This window comes from Mobula birostris, chromosome 14 (genome assembly GCF_030028105.1).
Source record: "Mobula birostris isolate sMobBir1 chromosome 14, sMobBir1.hap1, whole genome shotgun sequence".
In the NCBI taxonomy this organism is placed as follows: Eukaryota; Metazoa; Chordata; class Chondrichthyes; order Myliobatiformes; family Myliobatidae; genus Mobula; species Mobula birostris.
In genome coordinates this window covers 61,606,799-61,634,245 of record NC_092383.1, presented here as the reverse complement: position 1 = coordinate 61,634,245, position 27,447 = coordinate 61,606,799, and the positions used below count along the sequence as shown (strand labels likewise).

The window sequence follows — 27,447 nt, the reverse complement described above, 5'->3', positions numbered from 1 at the left end:
TTCTTTGACTTGGAGAGAACATTGTTGGAAAAACATTATAAGATACTTCAAGACCCCATATCAGGAAAAATATAAAGATACAAATGTGATGTGTTGGAGAAGATGCGGCTCCAAGGAGGCAAATCATTTTCATATTTTTTGGGATTGCCCTAAATTAAATCTATTTTGGGAAGGTATTCATAGAACATTAGTTAAGGTACTTAGGTCCCAGATACCTCTGAACTTTGAGACGCTCTATTTGGGGCATGTATTGTTTCTTGAACAGAAGGAAGATATAAAGTTGCTGCAGGCCCTCTTAGCGGCAAGTAAGAAATCAAACACTAGAAAATGGCTAAATCCAATACCACCTACATTAGAAGATTGGTACGAAATTATCTTGGAAATATTTAAAATGGAAAAGTTGACTTACTCCCTGAGAACTCAAAAAGAAAAATTTTATCAAATCTGGAATAAATGGATTGAATGTATAACCCCAATGCGAGCAGACTTTAGATGACTCTCCTAATGATTCATACTGCTCTTCTCATCAACACAGTAATATTGCTAACGTAAGCACCCCTAGTCTAAATGTTTGTTTTTTTTGTTTTCTTTTGGAAAATAGAGAATTAACACAAGTAAAGGGAAAGATTTGGGAAAGGGATAAAAAAATGAAAAAATTAAGTAAGTAAGTACATAGGGATTGGATAATTATGTCTGCGGGCAGGAGCAAGCATGAACAAATTAGGATATAAACACCTACAATGGTTGATACATAGGCTTATATACAAAATTTGGACCAGTGGAAATGGTCCAGAAGGGTTATATGGAAACTATTATTACCATTTTTCTTAACAACTAATTCCATTACTTAGCCTAATAGGTTAGATTTACCACAGTACATAATTATCTATTTAAAAGTTTATTTTCCTTTTATATCATCTCAATGTGTACTTAAGAATGTATAAATAATTGTAGTTTTATACATATAAAAAAATGGAAAAGGTTATATGTGTGAAAAAAGTACATGATATTTGTGAATTCCTTATCCAAATAAAAAAAAAATTTGGTAAATTAATGTTTATGGGCTGATAAACATTCAAACAGAAACAACTTGCGTAGTTACTTTGCAATAAAACTATATACTTTTAATTATGCTCACTAACATGACATTGGGATTGTATAGCTTCAAATTCAAAACAGTAGTACATTTTGCAGTGATATAGTGAAATATCTACCATTGCCAATTTCATTTGAAAATGCAGAACTAAAAGCACCAATTAACCAAGTCCATACCAACATCTGCCACAGCTACTGAGACAAACTGAACTATCCTAAAACAATAGCACAATAGCCTGCCTTTCATGGAGCTCCCCATTTTCAGATAACACACTTACATTTAAGAACTATTAACGTGAAAAATCTGTCAAAAGTAACTTGCTGCATGAAATAATATGAATGATTATTCACCATACCATTCAATTATTTTTCCAAACTTCCAAATCAAATCAGAAGCTATATTACAATTTCACAGATAGGATGTATTTGTACCACAGCATTATGAACTCAAATGAATAGCCATAATGGAAACAAAAAAAAATCTCGAAGTATTAACAAGCTCGAACAAACAACTGGGGAATGGAAGCTACTCTATTCACCTGAAACAAAAGAATAGCAGGTTTTTGCCCTTTCCCACACTCAATACTTGAACAGAGCACAGCTTTGGCCAAGTAATCCAGACTAATTTTTTGCATGGATTTAAACTAAAGGGCTTTCAAAAAGAAGGTTCACATTATTTTTTTTAAACAGAAGGAAAAAAAGTGAAAGCTATAATCTGAGAAAGTTAAAAGCAGAACCTAAATTATTAAATTGTACCACTGAAAATCTAAAAGAGATTAAACAGTCTAGAACATTATACAGATATATAGATCCTCGCTAGCTTACAAGTGCCCAAATTATGTACAGCCCATACATACATTCAGGAGTGTGGGACACTGACACGTTGGATTGCCAGCTCTTGTGGGGCTGCAGGCATCTTCTGCTGTGTGGGAACTCTGCGGCTGCATTGCTGACATGCAAACCATTTGGGTTTTGAATAATTCTTCTCCAAGTTAATATCATAACCTGAAGATCTATAAATAGAATTATCATCATAGCTTTCATATGGCTTATTCTTATGTCATTTTGGGCACTGAGGAACCGCTCTGCTATGGAGAGCCTGCCTTTTGATCGCTGGGGGAAAAAATCACTCCGCTATGGAGAGGGAGGACTGCCTTTGACCGCGGATGAGATCGCTCCGCTAAAGGGGGAAAGGCCTGCCGGAGAATGCAACCCAGGTTTTCTGCATTTTGGATGTGGACTTGGACCGTAGACTTTTCAAAAATCCCGACTTGTAGTTTTATTATATCCTTTTTTTCGCCCGATCTTTATCGTTTATTTTGCATGTGTGGTGGAGGGGGCTTGAGTGTTGATATGCCTGTTCTGTTTCTGTTTGTTTTTTGTGCAGAGAGGAGGGGCTTGGGAGTTGACGATTGTGCTGCCATCCTTTAGTTTCTTGGTTTTGTGGCTATCTGGAGAAGGAAAATTTTAGAGTTGATAATAAACGAACCTTTGAACCTTTTTTTTTAAAAAGAACAGATCACTGGAAAATCATAAGTACCTTGATGGTGACATTTCCTTTAGTGATTTTTCTCATGTTGAATCCAACAGTTGGTATCATGTCTTCACTGAACTGCCCAGACTGTTGAAACAAAGATAAATTTATGAAAACATAACAGTTCAGTATAAATGAAACATCTTCTAAGAAAGATCAAATGTGTTGCTATATACTGGTGTTTAGCTAAAACGCTGCTTTAATTTTAATTCTTGCTTTATTTACTGATATGATGAATAGTATCTTTTAAAAATGAAGACGATTGTTTGTCACAAAAAAAATTCTGTTATATCCAAGAAACTTTATTGAAATGTGTAGAAATTTGTATATTTTCAATGAAAACACAAACAATAGAAATGAAAAAGTTATGTAGAAAGATCACCATATAAAAAGTTTCCAACTGAGAAAAAGTGTGAAGGACCTTTTCCTCAGGAGAAGAAATGTATATGCTTTAACACAATTTTACTTCTAACAATTAATGTGCAGAGTAACACTGTTGATTTCTTGAGTCTTATAAATCAAAAGTAACCAAAAAGAGAACTGGTTGTGTGCCAATCAGATTGCTTGATTATATTTTCTCCACTCTCTCAAAATTGAAATAATACCAGGGTATAAGAGGAAAGAATTTTTCCACATTTTTTATGTTCACTATATAAATTATGCAATTCTAACAGGATAATATCAATATGAAGAGCAAAGTACAGGTTGACCTTCTATAATCCGGCACCATTGGGACCTGAGGAGTGCTGGATTCGAGAAAATGCCAAATTACAGAAGGATCACATTAAGCAATAGCTAACCACCTCATCATACCTTTAAGATATCAAAGGATTCAAAGGTTCATTTAATGTCAGAGAAATGTTACAATACACATCCTGAAATGCTTTTTCTTCGCAACCATCTATGAAAACAGAGGTGCCCCAAAGAATGATCCCCCCCCCCACCGCTCCCCTCCCTCCCGCACGTAAGTGGCAGCGAGCAACAACCCCCCCTCCCCATCGGCAAAAAATAAAGCGCACCCACTACCAGCACTTAAGCGTGAGCTAAGCGATAGCAAAGACACAGACTTGCAGTTACCCCAAAGACTACATTGCACTCGCAGTTACTGAGGGAATCCTTGTTAGTTTATTTTCCTCCGCTTAGTAACATGCTTAAATTCAGGTCACCATGTCTGACCTGAGGTTGTAGGCAGAAGAGAACGGAGCGCCGGCCAGGCAACGCCGGAGAGCAGTGCGCGACTGCCGGCAGGTGGGCGAGAAGGCGGACCGACCAAGCGTGCGCCAGCTCCCCCACCGCTGGCAGGTGCCATACAGCCGCGCCTCAGGCAAATGATATTATTAAATGCAGGAAAACAAGCAGGAATCGCCTGTCTGTGCTTACGAGAGCGCGCCAACACATGAACAGATCTAGCGCAACCGAAACAATGCACAGCAGATTGGTACAGTGGCCCAGATAATTTAAAATTACAGTTGCACAGAAAATTTGAAATCAGTGCGGATTATCGAAGGAACTGGATTACAGGTAGTGGGATTAGTGAGGGTCGACCTGTACTAACTATCTACAATTCAATGGTTTTCATTTTACTCTCTTGCTGAAGGTTCTATTATGCTGGGCCATGGAGTGGGGTGGTGGAAAGAGGTGTTCACACCTAGCCCCTTCATAATGGAACAGTACAGACTTCTCACATTAGCAAAGAGTGATAAGATATCTTAATGACTAACAGAGAGTAAGCAGTGGATTGTATGCTAGGTGGCAGGGAACATGTGGAAAATGCAAAATGAAGATAATTATCACATGGGGAAGAACGTACATCACCATTCCAATATTTTAAATTAAGTACTGAGCAGAATTTTGGACATTCCATTGTAAGAATACTATTAAAAAATAAGATCTGAAGAGTTACGTTTTAAGGAATTGACAGTTGAAGGTTCTTCCCCACACCCCCACCCACACAGGATAAGCTATTTAGGAGGACTCCAAAGATGTGTCATGAGGAGATTGTAGTTCTAAGATTATTTCCACAGTGCAAGTTATTATCAAAATAAAGCCTCAGGTTAGAAATTAACAATGGTATAAAGATAACATTCAACAATACAGTGAGAAAACCAACAGTCACTTGAAACACAAGTTAATGGACAATGAAGATAACGGACAAATAAGATAATGGACAATGAAGATAAATTTAGAAGTATAGGAGGGTAGAAACACTTTTCTCCTCATGTTAAGAGTGAAAAATATGCAATTGCTTTGGAACAATACACGGCAAATAGAAAGCATAAAGAAATCTTAATCTCCCACATAACTGCTTTATGTGGGAAAATAAGATGGTAAACCTGGCGGGCTGAATGCGTAGATTCAGTTCAATAGGTTGCCTTATTCCCTGAATCCAACTACACGTTTGTACATTGGATACCCTGAGGTATCCCAAACAAAAAATAAATATATTTTATATTATATACACACACACACACACACACACACACACACACACACACACACACACACATATATACATATACACACACATACACACAGCTTGTGTTAACTGATATCACTGAACTAACAGGAACAGTATAAGGGACAGACACAAATGCTGGAGGAGCTCAACAGCTCAGGCAGCATCAAGGAAATGAATAAACTGTCAATGTTTCCAACCTAGACTCTTCTTCAGGACTGAAATGGAAAGGGGAAGATGCCAGGATTAACAAAATGTGGGGAGGGGAAGGAAGGCAAGCTAGAAGGTGATAGGAGAAGCCAAGAAGGTGGGAAAGATAAAGGGCTGGGGAAGAAGGAGGAATCTGATAGAAGAGTGTAGACCATAGGAGAAAGGGAAGCAGCAGGAGACCCAGGGGAAGTGCTAGGCAGGTGAGAAGATATAAAAAGCCAGAGTAGGAAATAGAAAAAGAGGGGAGGGGGCATGAAAAAATACTTTACCAGAAGGAGAAATCCTTATTCATACAATCAGGTTGGAGGCTATCAAGATGGAATACAAGGTGTTACTCCTCCTCCCTGAGACACAAGAAGAGGCCATGACTGATATGTTGGAATGGGAATTGGAATCAGAATTAAAATGTTTGGCCACACTACAAGCTTAGTGGCTATCTTTACTGGAAATATACTGAGATATTGAAGGTCAAAGATACTGTTCTGTCATTACTACATGAAGATTTAGTTCCACTGTTAGTTGAACAATAAATATTCAAAGGCCAAAGCAATTTAGACAAGACCACTGTGTAAATGATGACAGATTAGGAAATAACAGGAATTCTGCAGATGCTGGAAATTCAAGCAACACACATCAAAGTTGCTGGTGAACGCAGCAGGCCAGGCAGCATCTCTAGGAAGAGGTGCAGTCGACGTTTCAGGCCGAGACCCTTCGTCAGGACTAATTAGGAAATAAGTGCCTTTGAAAATTAACTCCTAAAATCATAACATGTTTTGCTGATCCAATAAAACTGTTTGCAATGTATTTTCTGATCAAGACAAAGTTAGCTTTCTTTGCACTAACCAAAGGAAAAATATTGCACTGAAAATAGTGGAATGATGTAATATTACTTATGCTAGTAGTACTGGATACTTTAACTCCATAATTATGCTGTTCACAGATACAGTAAAGTGTAGCATGGCATTTGCCAAGGAACCCATTTATTCTCCATTGTCCTTATTTTTTTTTAATTCATTCAAGGGATGTGGACTTTCAGTGAGTATTTCATAGCCCATTGCAATCTGCCTTCACGAACCACTGCAGTTTTAATGTGTTCCTAAGGTGTGATTATAGCTGCAATGCTATTAGAGAGGACTTTGTGCGAGCATTGGTGAGAAAATAATAATATAATGCCAAATCAGGATGATATTTAGTTTGGAAGGCAAATTCCAGGTGGTAGTGTCTTCTTGCTTTTGCTGTCCTTGTCCTTTTAACTTGTGGATATTGTAGATTTGGTTATGTCCTGTATCTGTCACGTGCTGTGAGTGTTATTTAAGCTGCGCTCATCTGGACATGCTCCTGCCACAGGCCACGTAGAAAGTGAACACACTTTGAGAAATAGGAGGAATGTTACTGATCGTTGAATTCCTAGTCTCTTACCAGGTCTTATAGCCATTTTGTGTACATGATTACTGCAGTCCAGTTTCGGTCAATGATAAATAAATAAAGGCATCCGTTAGTTTTGTGAGACCATGGATCTGCGCCTGGAAAGTCTTCACTCTCCAGGGCGCAGGCCTGGGCAAGGTTGTATGGAAGTTTCCCCTCTCCATGACACCAATGTTATCCAAGAGAAGGGCAAGGGCCGATACAGCTTGGCACCAGTGTCGTCGCAGAGCACTGTATGGTTAAGTGCCTTGCTCAAGGATACAACACGCTGCCTCGGCTGGGGCTCGAACTCACAACCTTCAGGTCGCTAGTCGAATGCCTTAACCACTTGGCCACGTGCCCAAGTGATCAATGATAACCCACAGGACATTGATAGTAAGGGATTCAGTGATAGTAATGCCATTGAATGTCAGGAAGTGATAGCTGAATTTCCCAATGTCCCAGAGCATTTCCATGAACGAGTGAAGTGCAAGCTTAAACCCTCTTTAAGTTCATCTTGATCACTCCCAGTGCAAGGCAAACTGATTCATCTCGCCATGACAAATTTTTTGCAATAGAAAACCCATTGGGAGATACAGAACTTCTCAAATGAAATCATTTGAGAAAATGGTGTCATTACTTCATCTATTTATGAGAAAATAATGCAGACATTTTATTTGTAGATATGATGGACAGATGTGGTTGATGAAAACTAATACTAGTTTAAATTGTATTACTGGCCATTCCCAGGTAACAAATAGATTCCATTCTTACAGACGCGCCTCATTCAAAGTCAGAAATGCAAAGTGGGGGGAAAATACTAACATGGCATATAAAAAAAATTAAGAATACAAGAATAAGAAAGAAGAAATAATAAAGACGGCAAGAGAACTAATTCTGCCATTTACAGATATGAACATGTCAAACTTCTGAACTTAATAACATTATGAGAAAATACGAGAGTATCAATAAGTCAGGAGTGTCCCATCTTCAACAGTAAAAATACAAAAAATTGCATAAATATCTATAAAATACATTTTGTATAACAAATGGAAGTTTAAAATTTATTAGCAGTTGATGGATCAGACAATTGAATTAACATCAAATACTATTATTATTAGCAATGCTCATATCCAAATCAGCAATATAATGCCTCAAAAATTCATTCAAATTGATCTGTATTCTGGACTACCAAGCTATCACAAAAGAGCTTAAGGGGCTTTCTTGAGAATTCACTCAAATATGTTTATTTGGTTTGCAGCTTGGAATATCAAGTTGGAATGCTATTAGAAAAAAATCTTTAAAAAGATATCCATAACTTATGAAATTCTTCATAATCCATTAAAGAATATCAGAGATGTTAAGCAAAGGGAAAATGGTCACTTCACACAAACCAGCTCACCTCCATAGACTGTCTTACTTCTCTCTACCTCAGTAGTTGCCAACATAATCAAACAGCCCCACCACCCCAGTCATTCCCCCTCTCTCCTTTTGCAGAAGATACAAAGACTGAAAGTATGTAACACCAGGCTGAAAGACAGCTTCTATTCCGCAAATATATGATTTTGAATGGTCCTCCTCTAAAATAAAATGGACTCCTGCCCTCTTAATCTACCTCTTATTGGTCTTGCATCTTATGTGCTGCATTTTCTCTGTAACACTTTATTCTACATACTATGTGAAGAAATCTTTATGGATGGCATGCAAAAGTTTTTGTTAAAAACTGTACCTCAATACATGTGACAATAATTAACATATTTTCACAATTTACAACTTAACATACACCAAAATCAAGTGCCAATGTCTCAAATCCAATGTCATCTAATCCTCACACCTTCTAATTTCCTCGGTATCAAAAATCTATTTAACACATTATATACTCAGTGACTGGTATTCATAACTCAATGATCAGTAATATTCATCTGATATCCTGTAAATTCTTTCTCATCTGAAAATGAAAAAGAGAATAGCAATTTGTTGTGGATTCCAGTTAACTGGGACACATTGGGACCCAGTAGGCTCTGGCCCCATTAAGTGGTTGGCCCAATTAGCTGAAGTTTCATGGGAATAGTTTTAAAAAGGTAGAAAAAAAAGATTAAACTACTGTTTAACTAAGTAACAAATTAGAACGTTACCAACACTACTAAAGTATTAGTTGCATTAGTTCTAAGTAGTTATCGATGGAGGAATTCAGCCAGAGTACGCTGCCATGTTCGTTTAATTGACCGTAAATGAACAAAGTCAGTGTGGATAATGGTCTCCCTTCCCCGCATGAAATAGTGGAGTAATCCAACAATAAGTTTCTTGGCATCCTTTGCAGTCACTAGCTCATCTTATGCAACCCATTGCTTTCTTTGAAGCTGATAGTATTGTATGTTTGTAGCAAAGGGAACCATCTTGCGTGGCACGATTTAAAAAAAGGTCTGTTTCATTGGCATTGTAGATATCATCTGCACAAACTTTATGAAGCAAGTCTGGGAGCTTTTGTAGATTTCCATGTTTCTGTACTTACAGCATCAGCACTATCTTGGCACGTTCTTTCTTGAATTTAATGTGGTACCTACATTTCCAGTGAGACAATCAACCATCTTTTATTTTAAATTCTTCCTGACCCAGCTTCTGAGAAAGCTCCCTTGATGGTTTTTAACGTTGACCCTCTAATACACACACCTTGCCCAGTTACAATAGGAAACCATTAATTGCGTATCCTTAACTTCATGCTTTCATTTTTGGGATGTCCCATTGCCCCTCACTTAATACCCATTCTTCTCGCAGTTTATCATGCTGATGAGTCAAACCTGCATTAGCAAATTTTCGCACTTTAGTTATCTCTCCCAGCTGACAATGACTGGTGTTAGGCTTTTAATTTGATCTTGTAGGGTAATTTTTTTCAGCTAGCCTGAATGCTTGAAACCACAGAGAGCAAAAGAGTTCCGAATTGTTTTACTGCTAATTTCTTGCCAACTATCAGCGATAAAAATCACTGTTATTTGAATAGAAACAAAAACAACTGATGCTATTTAAAGTATTCACTCTAAGCATGGTGTAGTGTTGAACGGCCACACAAATAAACGTGACTGATGCTAGTTAGAAACTCTTTGGTAACAGTCTCCTATCCCAATTAAGTGGCACAGAGTACTAAATAAATGACAGGAATCCCAGCTATCTCTTCGATTAGTTTTTGTTCTCTAAGAGTTGTCTCAAATAAGTGGCTGTCCTGATTAATCAATGGCTCAATTAATCAGAATCCACTGTATATTTTTCCCTTCCTTTATGAAACAACGTATTTCCTCAACATTTAAAAAAAAAGCTGTTTAAACAGTTTACTGTTGAAGGAGAAAAGGCCATACTTGTTTCTTGCCAGTCTCAGCAATATTTCTACAATTCACTGCAGAATTAAAAACAAAAGATTATTGCATTATTCCAAGTTGATCATGATTATGAGAAAGTATGAATTAATTGTGCTTCAATATATCTGTTTTTGTTTTAAAAACAATCCAGTTTGGCACATTTGCATGACCCAGTATCTACGCATGCACAAGTGGAGCTATGCTTTTATACACTTAAAATTTCTATCATTGTGACTCAGCTTTCCATTTCTCAAAAGCACAAGTTTAAAATCAATTATTTTAACTATCAGATGCCTAGCATTGACTGAGATTAGAGTAGAAAATTGTGGTGGATATAAAGAGAGAGGTTCTGTGTACTTTCCTTGGATGGGCAGACACTCAACTTACTATTAGGAATGGTCAAAGGTGATAGCAACTAACCCAAGTGTCTGATCAGTGAAGGTCTGGAAGAAAGGATGCATACTAAAGATTTCTAATTCAAAAGGAACCACGTGCAAGCGTGTAGTGAAAACAGTCACACAAATTCATGAGAATTTCTTGTATGTAGGAGCTCTTATTGTCAAATTCATACCATCTTTATTTTAATTTCATAAACTGAACCATTTAACACTATAAGAAAACAAACTAGATTACACTACATTTAGGGAAGAATTGAAAATATCTCCTATCTAAACTATGTTAATATTTAACATTAACATAAATATAACAGGATTTAGGAATTTACTGAACTCAGCCATTTCTAATGCTTCTTTACTGAAATCAGAATGTCATTGTTGACACATTACACAATCTAGAAGGCAATGCAGTTACCCAAATAGCACAGAGGGGAAATTGCCTTTGAACTCTGGAATAACATTCAAATTTTGTTACGATCTAATTGAATGAAAATATCTTGCTACAGGAGTCCTTTGTAGTTTCAATCTAGTTCCTAAAGGCAAATGGACCCTGAGCAAATATATAAAGAAATAACATTAGCAACTGTATTTTTAAAAAGCTGCTCTGGCAAATAGAGAACAAAAATATTATATTTACATGCCAATTTTTTTTTTGTTTTTTAAACACACACACAGTTAGAGAAATAGGAATTTATCTACTTATAACCTAGTTGTTTTCCATCTAACTTGCAATTCATTGTTGCCAACCAAGAGTTGCTGATAATTGCACACATTCTATTCACTCAACTTGCGTAATTACAGTGGTGATCGAAAGTTTGTGAACCCTGTAGAATTTTCTCAGTGTCTGCATAAATATGACCTAAAATGTGATCAGATTTTCACTCAAGTCCTAAAACTGGATAAAGAGGACCCAATTAAATAAATAAAACAAAAACATTATACTTGTTCATTTATTAATTTATTAAGAAAAATTATCCAATATTACATGCGTTTGTTGGAAAAAGTATGTGAACATCTGGGGTAATGTCTTCTACAAAAACTACTACCCATTGTGCTTTCCCCTATCTTTCCCCTTACTGGTTTTTCACCTGGCACCTACCAGCCTTCTCCTTCCCACCCTCCCCCCACACCCTTTATAGGACCCCTGCCCCCTCCCTCTTCAGTCCTGATGAAGGGTCTCAGCCTGAAACATTGATTGTTCGTTTCCACAGATGTTGCCCGACCTGCTGAGTTCCTCCAGCGTGCTGTGTGTGTTGCTTTGACCCCAGCATCTGCAGAGTATTTTGTGTCTACTATTTGGACTCAGGTGTTCTAATCCATGAGATTAGAGGTGTGGGTTGTCTGCAAATGCAGGGAATTTAGGAGTGGGCATCCTGTAAAGATAACATCAAGAGCACAACGTGCAATGCTGAAGAAAGTGAAAAAGAACCTAAGACCGGCAGAAATCTCTAGAACTTACTAAAGTTTCTGTTCATGTGTCCACTCTAGGAAAAACACTGAATAAGAAGGGTGTTCATGGAAGGACACCATGGTGGAAACTGCGCCAAATCATATCTGCACGTCTCAAGCTTGTAAAAGACCACCTGGATGTTCTACAAAGCTTCTTGAGCAATGCTCTGTGGGCAGATGAGACGATTGCTAAGCCTGGAGGGAGAAGGCACTGCACACCTACACCAAACCTTCATTGAAACTGTGATGCATGGTGCAAGGAGCATCATGGTTTGGGGCTCTTTGCTGCCTTGCAGCCTGGACAGCTTGCAATCATTGAGGGAACAATGAATTCAAAGTTGTATCAAGACATTTTACTGGAGAATGTCAGGGTGGTGATCCGTCACCTGAAGCTTCATAGAAGTTCAGAATCAGATTTATTATCACCGGCACGTGACATGAAATTTATTAACTTAGCAGCAGCAGTTCAATGTTCAACATAACATAGAAGAGAAAAAAAATAAAATATAATAATAAGTAAATCAATTACAGTATACATACATTGATTTTAAAAACATGCAAAAAAACCAGAAATACTGTATATTAAAAAAGTGAGGTAGTGTCCAAGGGTTCAATGTCCATTTAGGAATCAGATGGCGGCGAGGAAGAAGTTGTTCCTGAATCGCTCAGTGTGTGCCTTCAGGCTTCTGTACCTCCTACCTGATGGTAACAGCGAGAAAAGGGCATGCCCTGGGTGCTGGAGATCCTTAATAATGGACGCTACCTTTCTGAGACACCGCTCCCTGAAGATGTCCCGGGTACTTTGTAGGCTGGTACCCAAGATGGAGCTGACTAGATTTACAACCCTCTGCAGCTTCTTTCGCTCCTGTGCAATAGGTCCTCCCCCCACACCAGACAATGATGCAGCCTGTCAGAATGCTCTCCACAGTACATCTATAGAAGTTTTTGAGTGTATTTGTTGACATACCAAATCTCTTCAAACTCCTAATGAAGTATAGCTGCTGTCTTGCCTTTTTTTATAACTACATTGATATGTTGGAACCAAGTTATTTGACACCCAGGAATTTGAAACTGCTGATAATGCAACAAGACAATGATCCAAAAGACAAGAGTAAATCAATAACAGAATGGTTTAAAAAGAAGAAAACTTGTGTTTTGGAATAGCCAAGTCAAAGTCCTGACCTTAATCCTATAGAAATATTCTGGAGTGACCTGAAGCAAGCAGTTCATATAAAGAAGCCTAGCAACATCCCAGAATTGAAGCAGTTTTGTAAGGAGGAATGTCCTAAAATTTCTCTAAGTCAATGTGCAGGACTGATCAACAGTTATCATAAATGTTTGAGTGGAGTTATTGCTGTACAATGGGGTCACACCAGTAACTGAAAGCAAAGGTTCACATACTTTTTCCAACAAATACATATAATATTGAATCATTTTCCTCAATAAGTAAATGAACAAAGATAATGTTTATTGTGTTATTTATTTAATTGGGTTCTCTTTATCTAGTTTTAGGACACATGAAGGTCTGATCACATTTTAGGTCATATTTATGCAGAGAAAACTCTACAGGGTTCACAAACTTTCTAGCACCACTGTAAAACTAAATGGTTCTCCAAACGACAAACTCAAATGCAATTCAAAATGTTAGGATTCTCTCTAGTCAATGTCATGATCACTTTTCATGTCATTATTCTGTGATGTAATTAAGAGGCAAAATAATTAAAGAAAAGTAGATATGTACATAACAAGATGCAGGATGGCTGGGAAATAAGAGAAGGAAATGAGACCAATGGGATAGATTGGATGGACGTGCATGACCTTGGTTAAATGAATGACTTTCTGCATTGTAAGAAATAAGCAGATGAACACGGATAAGTATAGGAGACATGGGTACGTCAGTGCATAAAGAGAAAGCAATCTGGAGAATGATGCATCGTAGACTTGAGGTTTTTTTTGAGCAACACAAAATGCTGGAGGAACTTAGTGAGTTTACCAGGTGCCCCAGATTTCCAGCATCTGAAGTCTCTCATGTATTTTTTGTTTGGAGTTGGCTGGAAGCGGATCAGATATATTTTAACTAGATTCAATGAAGTGTAGTATGTATCAGTAACTGGAAAGAGAAACCCAGGAACATCAAGTTATTGGCAGTGTAGGCTTTCAACTCTCCAGATCCTGATGGAATTCATCCTAGTGTCTTAAAAGCAAAAACTAGTGAAATAATTTGTGCATTGGCATTAATTTGCCAAAATTCCTTAGATACATTGTAATGGCAGACGTAAGATTAATAAAAGATCTTGTAGCTGATGATCCTCAGGGAGCAGAGAGTGACTGCCCAAATAAGATTGAAGGCAAACGATCCAAGTCCAAATGCTTAAATTTGGACACTACAAAAGTATGAAAGAAGAGTTCTCTGAAGTAAACACAGAGAGAATATTACAAAAGGATAGGTTAGTAGATGAGCAATGAGCAAAGATGAGCTATGTTATAATACTCAGCAGCAATTTATCCCAGTGATAAAGATAAATCTTCTGCAGCAAAATATCTAGGAACGGAACAAAAGCTTGTGGTGGATTGGACGAATAAAAATTATTCAGGAATCTTCTAAGAGAAACCAAAAAGCTAATAAGAAGGAAGAAAATTGTTTATGTTAGTAAACTGACAGGTAACACAAATTGGATATACCAAATATTTTAAAAAATGGTAGCAAAAGCAATTGTAGCACTCCTGTAAAGTGAGTCTGGGGAACTAATAACAGGAAACAAAAAAATGATAGTTAAATTAAATTGATGCCAGACTGTGTGGTGAAGAACACCGCAAATATCCTAAGGTTAACAGGAGGCAATAATATTCTAACAATTCAGAACAAGGCGACTAAAGTATTGAAGATCTGTTGGGATAAAAAGATAGTCAAATCACATAATCCAGTGGATCTACATCCAATAGTTTTAAATGAAATGGCTGTAGAGATCATAGAGCATTTTGCTGAATTTTTTTTCCCAAAACTCACCAAGTTGTGGGAAGGATATTTAAAGGAATATTCAGGAAGCATAGTTAAAACCACATGGATAAGGACCCAGAAAGAATAAATAGGGAAATTAATTATCTATTGTTGATATAATGCTGAAGTTTATATGCAATGAAGAAATAGTTGGTTATTTAGAAGATGACAAAGAGTCTTCAATCTGAAACTTAGCTCTGCTTCCTTTTCCACAGATGCTGTCTGATCTGCTAAGTGTTTTCACCATTTATATTTTCAGATTTCCAGCCCCTGCACTGATCTTAATATAGCAAATGAAAATCAAAAATGATTTGAAAACTGTTTTATCATGTGGGATACAGAGAACATTTTAAAACAGATATTTCAAATGCTCAATTTTTCTCCTTTTGAAATAGTTATTTATTAATTTTTAGTGTGGTTTTATTTGATCAACTAAACATTCCCAAGATATCAGCACACAAACACGAGGAAATCTGCAGATGCTGGAATTTCAAGATATATCATACTTCTAATGTTTTACATATTGAGAACAGAAATAAAACAAGCAGAGTCAATGGATAGACCGGAGAGATGGAAAATGATAAAATGCTAGCAAACTCAGTTAAGAGACAAAGCAATGGAAAGAAAGGCGTTCCAGTGAAATAGGACCATTGATGATTCTTCAAGCAGTGAGACTATGTCAGCACAGAGTGAATACAATGCATATAAAGCTTTATCAGGCTCATCAATATATCAGTGTCAGGGGAAATGAACATTACATTAAATTGTATTATTGCAAACCAAGAAGAAATCAGAAATCCTGCTGCATGGTCTCAGCCCAAAACATCTAATCACCAATTACCTTCTTTACCTTCCTATGGTGTAATAGTTTGATTACTTTTATTTTTCAGACTTAAGTTGGTTGCCTTTGCAGAAAGATTTAATGCTGTTTATTTTAAATAACAAATGTAGTGCTCTCCCAAACGACACCCCCACCACCAATGCTTGTCTCACCTAACCGCTCCATTCAATAATTTTCACATTTAACACTCTAACAAAAGGAATGCACTTCAGAAATGGACTTATCCCATGTATTAGCAAAAACACACTTTACAAACCTGTGCTGAGCTAAACAGTAGCATCATCTGTTTACTTCCTTGCCTCTACAACACATGACTTCTGAGTTCAAATTGCATCTCAATTCATTACGCTTTATACATGGGGCTCACTATTCTGAGCTTCGGTAATCCCTTTTCTAAATGCAAATACATGATCATTCCCTTCCCTTCACACAGGGTCACAATGAGTAAATATACATGCCTACATCAGAAATATTGCCATCTAAACCACTTCCTTGCAACTCACCACATACACCCTTTCTCCCTTCCAACCCTACTTGTCTTATAACCAGCCCTTGAAGAAAAACTCTCACGATTGTTACGTACCCTGTAACTGGGTTGCCAAACCAGCAGAAATGGACCACTTAGTTGGAGTCTAGATTACTGGAACTAAGGAAGTTTTATTAAAGAAATAAGTAACACAGTACTCTAATCATAAGGATATAAATGCAACAGATTAGCAATGATAAAACACAAATGTACACAGGACTAGGGTAATAGGAATCAAACAAGCTCTATCGCAGTCTAGGGGTAAAATGATCAGTCTCAAATGACGCAGAGTTCAGTTCAGCTTACTACAGTTCGCAGTAATCACTGTTGTGCCGTTGGAGAGAGAGAGAGAGAGATAATATGCAAATCTGATTCAGACAGACCTTTGTTCTTCACAGTTAGCTTTCGGGCGAACCCTTTTAATGTCTTCTGAGGTCACCGACTGTGACCCCTCCGTTCCGAACACGACCACTCTTCCGCGGTGAACCCGGCACCCAGGCAAGGGCGGACACACACACCAGGTTCCCGCCGATCGTACCTTTTCACCCTGTGCGTCTATGGTCGGTCCCGCGACCAGACCTCCAAACTGCCACCAACTTGTGGGGGCACACTGCTCTTCCAGGGTCTCGTTATCTCGTGGTGTCGTGCCTTAGTGGACCTGTTCCTTTTATCCCCCTGCTGGAGTATCGCCTGTCCATCAAACTTCAAACAGTTCAGGTTCAAAGCAACTGGTCTGTCAATACGCGGACTGGTGTCTCTTTTCATTATCTCTCTCTCCTCTCTCATTAACATTTTGAACGTTTCTCCATTTGTCTCCCTTATCTCTCTCAGCAGCATCAATCTTCTGATAACTTGGTTTGTCGTCATGCGATTCACTTGCAAGTCTACTTTCAATACATCATCCATCAATTTTTTTTAAGTCCTCCATTCACCAGGTTTCTGCAGTTCTGGATGACTTCAACAACATTGTTCCTGCTACCTTTGAAGCTCCCATTAAAATAGCCTTTTTCTTACCCAGCCTGCTGCCTGAAACCAGATAATGCATACCTGAAAGGTATGCTTTAAAGGATACTGAAAATGATGTACTTGAAACACATCACGTGGGCTCTACTTTCCTGTTCTCTGTAATGCAAAGATAACCCCTAGAAATACACAGAAAACTTAGCAGACCAGGCAGCATCTATGGAAAAGAGTAAACAGTTGACATTTCAGGCTAAGACCCTTTAGCAGGACTGGAAAAAAGAGCTGAGAAGTCAGAGTAAGAAGGTGGGGGAGGGGAGGAAGTAGTACAAGGTAGTAGGTGATAGGTGAAACTGGGAGAGGAGGATGAGTGAAGCAGAGAGCTGGGAAGTCAATTGTTGAAAGAGATAAAAGAGCTGGAGAATATGGATTCTGATAGAAGAAAAAAGGCCATGAAAGAAAGGGAAGGGAGGACCACTGGAAGATGATGATGGGCAGGTAAGGAGATAAGGTGAGAGGCTACCGCATGCGCAGCTCTCCGGTGAAAATGATATAGTATCCGTTAAATAGGGGCCGTGGATAATTCTGATTTAATGGTGAATGGACATGAAAGCACAGAGGAACATCTGGAGAAATTTCTGAAACGCCCGTTCACTGCTGTCGTTACTGTGTGGTCGTGAATCTTTTGGAGGGTAGACTTCAAAATCCCTGGCCTTGCCTGCTTTTGGCAACTGAGAAGGAGGTCGAATCATTCGCACAGAGATGGCGCTCAGTACTCGGTGTCGGAGAGCTGATCAGAGCTCGAAGTTTTCCAATGACTCAGAGTCGGATTGTAATCGGCATGGCAGGGACAGATTTTCTTCCTTCTCCCGTCTGCGTGAGATGTGGGACATTTGAGAAACTTTGAACTTTACTGTGCTCACAGACTTCTTCATCAAGTTATAGTATTGTTACACTGTTTGTAACTATATGTTATAACTATGTGGTTTTGTCAGTTTTTTCAGTCTTGGTTTGTCCTGTGTTTTGTAGTATCACACCGGAGGAAATAATGTATCATTTCTTAATGCATGCATTACTAAATGGCAATAAAAGAGGACTACGTGTCTTCATAATCATAAACAAAAATGGAATACAAGGTGCTGCTCCTCAAACCATCATGGCAGTAAAGCAGGCCATGGACCAACATGTAAGAATGGGAATGGGAAGTAGAACTGAAATGGGTGGAATCCAGGAGATCCTGCTTTTTCTGGCAGATGGAACATAGGTGCTTGGCAAAGCAATGTCACTGATGTACAGGAAGCCACACCAGGAGCACCAGACACAGTAGATGACCCAACAAACTCGTATGTGGTGTCACCCCACCTACAAGGACTATTTGGGGTCCTGAATGGCAGTGATGGAGGTGGTGTAGGGGCAGGTGTGGCACTTGTTCTGCTTGCAAGGATAAATATCATGAGGGAGATCAGTGAGGAGGGACATTGAACAAGGGCATCGCATGGGGGAGATCGCTGTGAAAAGCAGAAATTTGGAGGGGGAATGAGAGAGGGAAAGATGTGCTTGGTGGTGGGATCCTGTGGGAGATGGTATAAGTTACGGAGAATTATGTGGAGATGCAGAGGCTGGTGATGAAGTAGAAAGAGAGCACTGATAGTGAAGGATGCTGCCTGGCCTGCTGAGTTCCTCCAGCATTTTGTGTGTTAACTTTGATTTCCAGTATCTGTAGATTTTTTCTTGCTTTATGAAGATAGCCCTTTTTTCATTTTCTCTACTGCAAGATTTCTTTCATATCCTGCTGACCTTATAACCTACTCCAACATCAATCTAGCTCTTCCCTCCTAAACAGCCCTCTATTTTTCTATTTTCCATGAGTTTCTTAAACGTTCCTAATGTATCTGCTCCTACCACCATCCCTGGCAGTGAGTTCCACGCAATCACTACTCCCTGCGTAAAAAATGTACCTCTGACATTCTCCCATCACCTTAAATGACGACCCCTCGTATTAATCATATCCGCCCTGGGAAAATGTCTCTAACTATCTACTCGATCTAGGCCTCTTATAATCTTCTACACCTCTCTAAAGTCACCTCTCATCCTCCTTTTCTCGAAACAGAAAAGCCCTAGTTCGCTCAACCTATACTTCAGCTAGACATGCTCTTTAATCCAGGCAGCATCCTGGTAGATTTCCTCTGCACCCTCTCAAGTTTTCTATCCTTCCTATAATAAGGCGAACTGAACTAGACAAAGTATTTCAAGTGTGGACTAACTAGAGGTTTTATAGAGCTGCAAAATTACCTCATGACTCTTGAACTCTATTCCCCTACTAATCAAGGCCAAAATGAAAACAACCCATTTGTTCCTAGTCCATTTTTGCTCAATAATTAATCCTCAGTCCAAACTAGTACAGTGAATTCCAGTTAATTGGGACACATCAAGACCAGTACATTTTGGCCCAATTTAGTGGCTGCCCCAATTAGACAAAACTTCATGGAAATAGTTAAAAAGGTATTAAAAAAATAAATAATTGGTTAACTGAGTAACAAAGTGTGTTTAAATGAAATAAACAAATTAGAACAGTGCCAATGCTACTACAGTATTATAAAACTGTATATTAGTTCCTAATAGTTCCCCAAATCTTCACTTTCATTGTAACATTCAAGATGCTTGTCAATACCTTCAAATACTTCATAGTTCCTAATCTGAAGTAGCAAAATAGTTTCATATTCACTCCCAGCTAGCTGTTTCTGGCATCTCCAAGCCTGAATGCTTGAAACTGCAAAGAGCGAAAGAGTTCTGAATTGTCTTACTGATTTTTTGCCAATTATCAGTGACAATATATCTCTACTTTTTGAACACAAATACAAACAACCGATCAACACACACAAAGCGCTAGAGGAGCTCAGCAGGCCAGGCAGCATCTATGGAGAAAAGTACAGCTGACGTTTCAGGCTGAAACCCTTTGGCAGGGCAACTGATACTATTTAAAAACCGTTCACTTTAAGTACTGTGTAGTCTCTAACGGCCATACAAGTAGACACGACTGACGCTGGTTAGCAACTGTTCGGCAATAATCTCTTGTCCCAATTAAGTGGCATAGTGTCCCAAATCCCAGAAATCAAAGGGAATCCCAGCTATTTTCTCAAATGGTTTTTGTTCTTTTAAGAGTTATTTCAAATAGGTGGCTGCCGTGATTAACCGATGCCCAATTAACTGGAATCCACTGTATTTTCCACATTTTGATGTGCTGCAATTTTCTTCATAAATCTCTTGTGTGGCATGTTTTCAGGACCTTCTGAAATTCTAAAAACACTATATCCCAACTAGTTTATTCCACATTTCCAAGTACCTGTCCCAATTTCATAATAATAAATCCCAGCTCTTTTCCCACTACTGATGTTAACCTAATTGATCGTCAGCTCACCAGTTACCATCTCCCTCCTTTGTTATAGAATGGGGTTATATTTGCTACCTTCATAAAGCAGAGTACACAGAACTCCCTGATGTCTCTCTGGTACAGCAATCTTGCTTTGAGGTCCTCAATTTTATTTTCCAGAGACTACATTCACCAGCAGGATAATCCAGTAGTGCAAGTCTCAGGCCTCTACATTTCAATCATACCTGTCGATCAGCACAGCTTACCCGCTTCCGTTTTCTTAAAAGGGAACTGACCCAAGTTTGCTGTCCAAGGTTCATCGAGCTTCATTATCAATAGATTTTTTAAACATCTTAAAATGATGCTTCTTACTGAAGTACCCACGGCCGTGACTGTGGAGCTCAGCTGTAGGAGTCCTCATCAGGAATATTTGATGATTCCCATCAGAGCTGCACACTAAGAGTCGCCACTTAATGGCGCCATGTTGAGGACACCCTTCCCTAAATAAGGAGACCAATACTTGTCAGAGCGCTCCCAATGTGTTCCGACCAACCATTGCAGAACAAAATACTCTTAGACACAAGATGCTGAAATCCAGAGCAAGACACACAAAATCCTGAAGGAACTCAGCAGGTCAGACAGCATCTTTGGAAAGGATTAAATAGTCGACATTTCAGGCCAGGACCTTTCATCAGGACAGAAAAGGACAGAGGAAGAAGCCAGAAGCCAGAACACTTTTTTTAATTTTATTTTGAGATACAGCTTGGAACAGGTCTTTCCTGTCTAACAAGCTGCACCACCCAGCAACCAACCTATTTCACCCTAGCTGAAGTTTCATGGTTAAAAGGTGTAAAAAAAAGTCAAACTACTGTTTAACTGAGCAACAATTTATGTGTTTAAATGAATACAAATCAAATTAATACACTACCAATACCCTCTACAGTTCTAAAAAAAATGGTATTAGTTCCTAATAGTTATCAATGGAAGAATTCATCTGCTGTGTTCTTTTCATTGATTAAATGAACAAAATCAGTGAACACACCAAGTACAGATAATGGACTGCCTTCTTAGAGTACTTCAGACTATTACATCCTCCAAATCTTCATTTTCATTTTACCAAGATGAATAATTAACTTGTTGAAATAGTGAACTCATTTCACTTTCATTCCTGGCTGCTTCTGGCATCTCCAAGCCTGAATGTCTGAAACCTTGGACAACCAATCCTGAGTTGCCTTACTGCTTATTTCTCATCAACTATTAGTGACAAAAATCACTGCTTTTTGAACACAAACACACACAACCAACACTATTTAAAACTGTTCATTTTAAGCAGTGTACTGCCTAACTGCCTTGCACGTGCACGCGACTGCACTAGTTAAAACTGTCCGGCAAGTCTCCTGTCCCAACTAAGCAGTATGGTGTCCCAAATAAACAAAGATCCCAGCTATTATCTCAATTAGTTTCTTTAAGAGTTGTCCCAAGTAAGTGCCTGCCCAGATTAGCCGATGACCCAATTAACCAGAATCCACTCCATCAGTATTCCCTTTAAGACTTCTTGATAGCTGTGATTGGACCACTTTACATATTTTGAGTTGTGATAAAGGGTCCTGACCCAAAATGTTGACTGTTTATTCACCTCCATGAATGCTTCTTGACTTGCTGAGTTTTCCAGCACAAATTTATATAAATTGTTTAAATTGTAGTCATTAGTTTACAGCCCTTCCCTTTATTATCTACGATAGCTAACTCACACCACTTGTCTTTGTGATCTACCTCAATCAAATTTAAAACTCTGCTCTTAAATGAGGTCTATATACTGTTAACCAAGAGATGTGGAATAAATACATGTATAATATGGAATTAGGTCACAGCTGTGCAAGAAAGGCACACTCAAGGGTCTATATTGGTCTACTTTTTTCAGCATTCCCTGACAACCTGCTTTTCTACCTCAATTGTTTAGTTAAATATAATATTTCATGGGACTCAGCTTAATTTTTAATTGTAATTTCATACATTTATGCAAAAGCTCCATATAAAGTTGTTTGGGATAAAACATTCTTTAGATATTCGACATGCATGAAGGTCACACCACAGTTAACAGTCCACAATATACCAACTCCCTCAAAATCTTCGTTAAAAATTTTTTTAAAAATTGTTTTCGGTGTTGCCCAATTTATTTTTAGAAATGATGAGGAGTGACTGAATGTGTCTAGTGCACAAGCATCGCAACATCCACCCACAAAACAGGAACGAACCATACGAAATATTGCAATGCTGGATGTACTGATGGGCAGTAACGGGTTAAGAAACTAGATCAGGAAGTTAAAGCCAAAGCAAGGATCATGCGCAAAAGGGTCGAGGTTATTAAAAAACACCATATTAAAAAAAGCTAAATGAAGACACACGATTTTTCAATGAGAATAAAATAATACAAGCATAGTCAACACCGAAATTGACACGTTTAGCTCCTGGAAAGACTAAACCTAATGAGAAATTCTTTGAACAAAATGAATCTCTTAGCACCAACACCTCCCTCGCCCCCGTGTATTATTACCGCGGATACTCTACCGCTATCACATTGACAAACGTCGTCTTCCCCGAATACTGCAATCCCACCAGTGTCAGCTCCATCTCCTCCTTCCAGAACAGGGACTTGAACCAGTCCAGCAGCTTGCTGAAGAGGGCCAACATCACCCCGGCTGTGTCTTGTGACTGGCAGAGGAGGGGAGCAGAGCTGAAGCCGCTAACCTAACGGCACCAAGCTGTCTGGGTTTGGGCTCCTCTCAAAGACGGGGCCTTCGTCTGTCTTCGCCGCTGGATCCTTCCTTAATCTCGACGTTAACCAGGAGCGCGGCTGCCAGCCAAGCTGTAGGGGAATTAGTTAAAAAAAGGAATGCCTTTCTCCTCCGCAGACACAGTAAACGTAGCTGGAGGCCCAGGATCCGAAAAGCACACCGCCCTAATTCCTCCTCCCAATCCCTGGCGCGCCCCCTACCTGAAGGAGTTACAGCGGCCCGTCGAGAACCAGAGCAAAACAATATCGCTGAAGCCGTGTTGGGACAAATCTCTTTCACAATAGTTTTCAAAATGCACTGTAATCCCTTCCGAAGCCTCCCTACTTTCCTTCAACCAAGCCTTTGGAAAACTATTCTACCATCTGTATATCTCAGCATCAGATTATACAAAGTCAAGAGGACCAGTCAACTCAATAGATTGACGCCAATTTTGTTTGATTAAAAAGCCCTTACTTCATAAAAGGTTCTTTACAACAAAAACTGGTTATTTGGTTAATGGTTAAAGAGATATTCTAATGCTTCCTCCTATTTTTTTTAGACTTCCAGTACTGTGGAAATAAAGTAAATGTTTCTAACCGGAGATGAAGTTATTCATTGATTTGACACAATATTTTTTTGAGGTATTCTGGCAACTTGGAGTAACTGTTAAGAATTACAATCATGATCAGAAAACCGACAGTTTTTGTTCCATAGTGAACATGTAATTCTCTGCTTACTTTAACAAATAGCGGGCATGTAAACAGGTAAAGGCTTGTGCAAAATGACTAACAACCACATATTTGTAATTTCTCCAGAAATTGAAGTCTAATTCCTAGACATTGCAATGAGCACCCATCTATCCAGTATCCTCTTTGACTTTCTACCATCAGGCAGGAGACTGATGTATAAAATCAAGAATGGTCAGAATGGGAAACAATTTCTTCCCTCAGGTCATTAGGCTTCTGAACTCCCTGCCGCATCACATTCAAAGTGTCACTGGTTAATCTGTTCTGTACCTTACAATATTTAATTTATGCTCTTTAGTTTGTTTACTTATGTATAATCCATCTGTAGATTTCATCCTAGTTTCATAAATTATGATGTGTTCTGTGTGTATTGTATTGTAGTAGGCAGCCATTGAACCCAGGGGATCATGGGTTTACGCCCCTGGTGGACTATGTCCTCTCCAGGGCACAAGCCTGGGCAGGAAGATTTGAAGAACCGGCTATTGTCCATGCAGTAGGTTCCCCCTCGCCACATCACTGTAGTCCAAAGGAAGGGCAAGCACCAATACAGCTTGGCACCAGTGTGGTCGCAGAAGTTGCCAGAGTGAAGTTGTAAACAACATCAAACTGCCTTAGGGACTTCGGCTCTGGATTTCCTACTCGGAGTTTACTACAGAAGCCTTTCCCATGGGTGGGTAAGGCCACAAGGCAGTGGAGGTTTAAAATCAGAGTTTTCCTTCTCCTAGGCGGGCTGCCATCCAAGGCTGACGAGCCCCACCTGCCCAAAGCAACTAGTTTTGAGGCGCCAGTGGTCCGCCTTTGCCTCTTCTCTTGTCAGTAGAAACAGTTCCACTGGGCCCAGTGGCTAAGCCACACATGAAGGCCAAGAGTTGGACTTGGGTGTCAGAGGTTGCTAGTGACGCACACCATTTGGAACACTTTATAGGTAGTAGGAGCTTATCCCCTAGCTACGACATCATTAGGGAGCTTATGTATACTACAGTGCTTCACGCCTGGCTCGGAGAAACAGTTTCTCATTTGATGGTCTGCGTATATATAGATAAATGACAATAAACTTGATTGAAGGTCAATTGGCATTAAAATAAATTGTTATTTTTATTTTCTTTGAATAGTGGACCTCAAGTTGCAACTTCATTAATAGAGTACATCAACCATACTCTTTTGTTAAACAATTGAAATATTTTTATTTAGCTTCTACCATTAGTTGGAAAGTTCAATATCTCAAGTGAGTCTTATTCTCAGTGAGATTGAAAAATTCCATTGAATTATATTGAAGACTAGCAAAATAGTTAAATCTGATCATCTGAGTTAATATTTATCTATCAACTCATATGATGTAATAAGTTATATGGTCATTATCAAATTCCAATATCTCGGGGAGTCAGGTGCATATAAATTATCCCTGGTGAGGAAGGAACACGTGAAAGTTAAAGACGCGAAATGCACAAGTGCAAACAAGTTGCAGAAATTACATACAGTACAAGGAGTGGCTGAGGGCCATATCTTCCTTCCAGAATCCACTTCGAATATACCCTACAGCTACTGGTTGCTTTGTTCTTTGCCATGCCTTCCTTTTTTTTTATATATAGAAAATAGGTGCAGGAGTAGGCCATTCGGCCCTTCGAGCCTGCATCGCCATTTATTATGATCATGGCTGATCATCCAACTCAGAACCCCGCCCCAGCCTTCCCTCCATACCCCCTGACCCCCGTAGCCACAAGGGCCATATCTAACTCCCTCTTAAATATAGCCAATGAACTGGCCTCAACTGTTTCCTGTGGCAGAGAATTCCACAGATTCACCACTCTCTGTGTGAAGAAGTTTTTCCTAATCTCGGTCCTAAAAGGCTTCCCCTCTATCCTCAAACTGTGGCCCCTCGTTCTGGACTTCCCCAACATCGGGAACAATCTTCCTGCAACTAGCCTGTCCAATACCTTTAGGATCTTATACGTTTCAATCAGATCCCCCCTCAATCTTCTAAATTCCAACGAGTACAAGCCCAGTTCATCCAGTCTTTCTTCATATGAAAGTCCTGCCATCCCAGGAATCAATCTGGTGAACCTTCTTTGTACTCCCTCTATGGCAAGGATGTCTTTCCTCAGATTAGGGGACCAAAACTGCACACAATACTCCAGGTGTGGTCTCACCAAGGCCTTGTACAACTGCAGTAGTACCTCCCTGCTCCTGTACTCGAATCCTCTCGCTATAAATGCCATTTCATTACCATTCACCAATGCTGCTTAAAATTTAAACAAAATACAGAAAGGTGGAGGAAGCAGAAAAAAAAGAAAAAAGAGGGAAATAAAGTTATGTGGGAAATAAAAATCAATTAAGATAGAAAGGAGGGAGGGAAACAATAGCACAGAGAGAAATCACACCGAGAGCACAAGGGGCCATGGTAGTGTAGCAGTTAGCATAGCGCTATTACAACTCGGGGTGTCAGATTTAGGAGTACAATTCCAATGCAATCTGAAATGAGTTTGTACGTTCCTTCACATAAGCACTTGGATTTCCTCCGTGTGCTCCAGCTTCTGCCCACAGTCCAAAGATGTACCGGTTAGCAGGTTAATTGGTCATTGTAAATTGTCCTGTGACTAGGCTAGGATTAAATAGGTGGGTTGCTGGGCGATGAGGCTCTTTGGGCTGGAAGGGCCTGTTCCATGCCCTATCTCTAAATAAATAAATAAAATAGTGCCAATCCAAATTCAAATTAACCAGCACACAAGGAAAAAAAATAGATCAACCTCTGTGAAAAGGTGGGACATCAAGAAACAACAGCCAGTGCAAAGAAATACAATAGAATCAATGAAAAACTACAAACAAACAGTGATAAATAAACACAAAATAATCTGCAGATGCTGGGATCAAAGCAACACTCACATCACGCTGGAGGAACTCAGCAGGTCGGGCAGCATCAGTGGAAACGATGAGTCGATGTTTCAGGCCAGAACCCTTTGTCAGGACTGAACAAAGAAGGAGGGGGGAAGGATTTGAAGAATGCTTGTAGGTTCAGTTGAAAGACTAGTAACTTGAAAGACAAAGGGGTGGGGGAAGGGAAGCAGGGACGTCATTGGCAGGAAAACAATGGGTAGTAGAAGAAGGACACCTGACACCTCTCTGACTCCTCCTCTTACTTACCCCTGGAACAGGACCCCACCAAAAGACATCAAACCATTGTCTCCCGCACCATCACCGCCCTTATCAACTCTGGAGACCTTCCATCCTCAGCCACTAAACTCATTATTCCCACACCCTGTACCACTCAGTTTTACCTCCTCCAAAGATACACAAGCCTGACTGTCCCGGTAGACCCATAGTTTCTGCCTGCTTCTGTCTCACC

At 39.2% G+C, this 27,447-nt stretch overlaps 1 protein-coding gene across 1 annotated transcript in view; it reads right to left on the bottom strand.

The window, feature by feature from the left end:
• The window catches only part of LOC140209506 (ADP-ribosylation factor-like protein 8A), a 64,692-nt gene extending 41,120 nt beyond the window's left edge, over positions 1-23,572 (bottom strand). The window contains exons 1-2 of the mRNA XM_072277752.1: positions 23,156-23,572; positions 2,636-2,716 (exon numbers count right to left, since the gene is read on the bottom strand). Of these exons, the coding sequence (XP_072133853.1) occupies positions 2,636-2,716; positions 23,156-23,278 (204 nt within the window). The 5' untranslated portion in view covers positions 23,279-23,572. The remainder of the gene's footprint in view (positions 1-2,635; positions 2,717-23,155) is intronic.
• Positions 23,573-27,447: the final 3,875 nt, after the last annotated feature.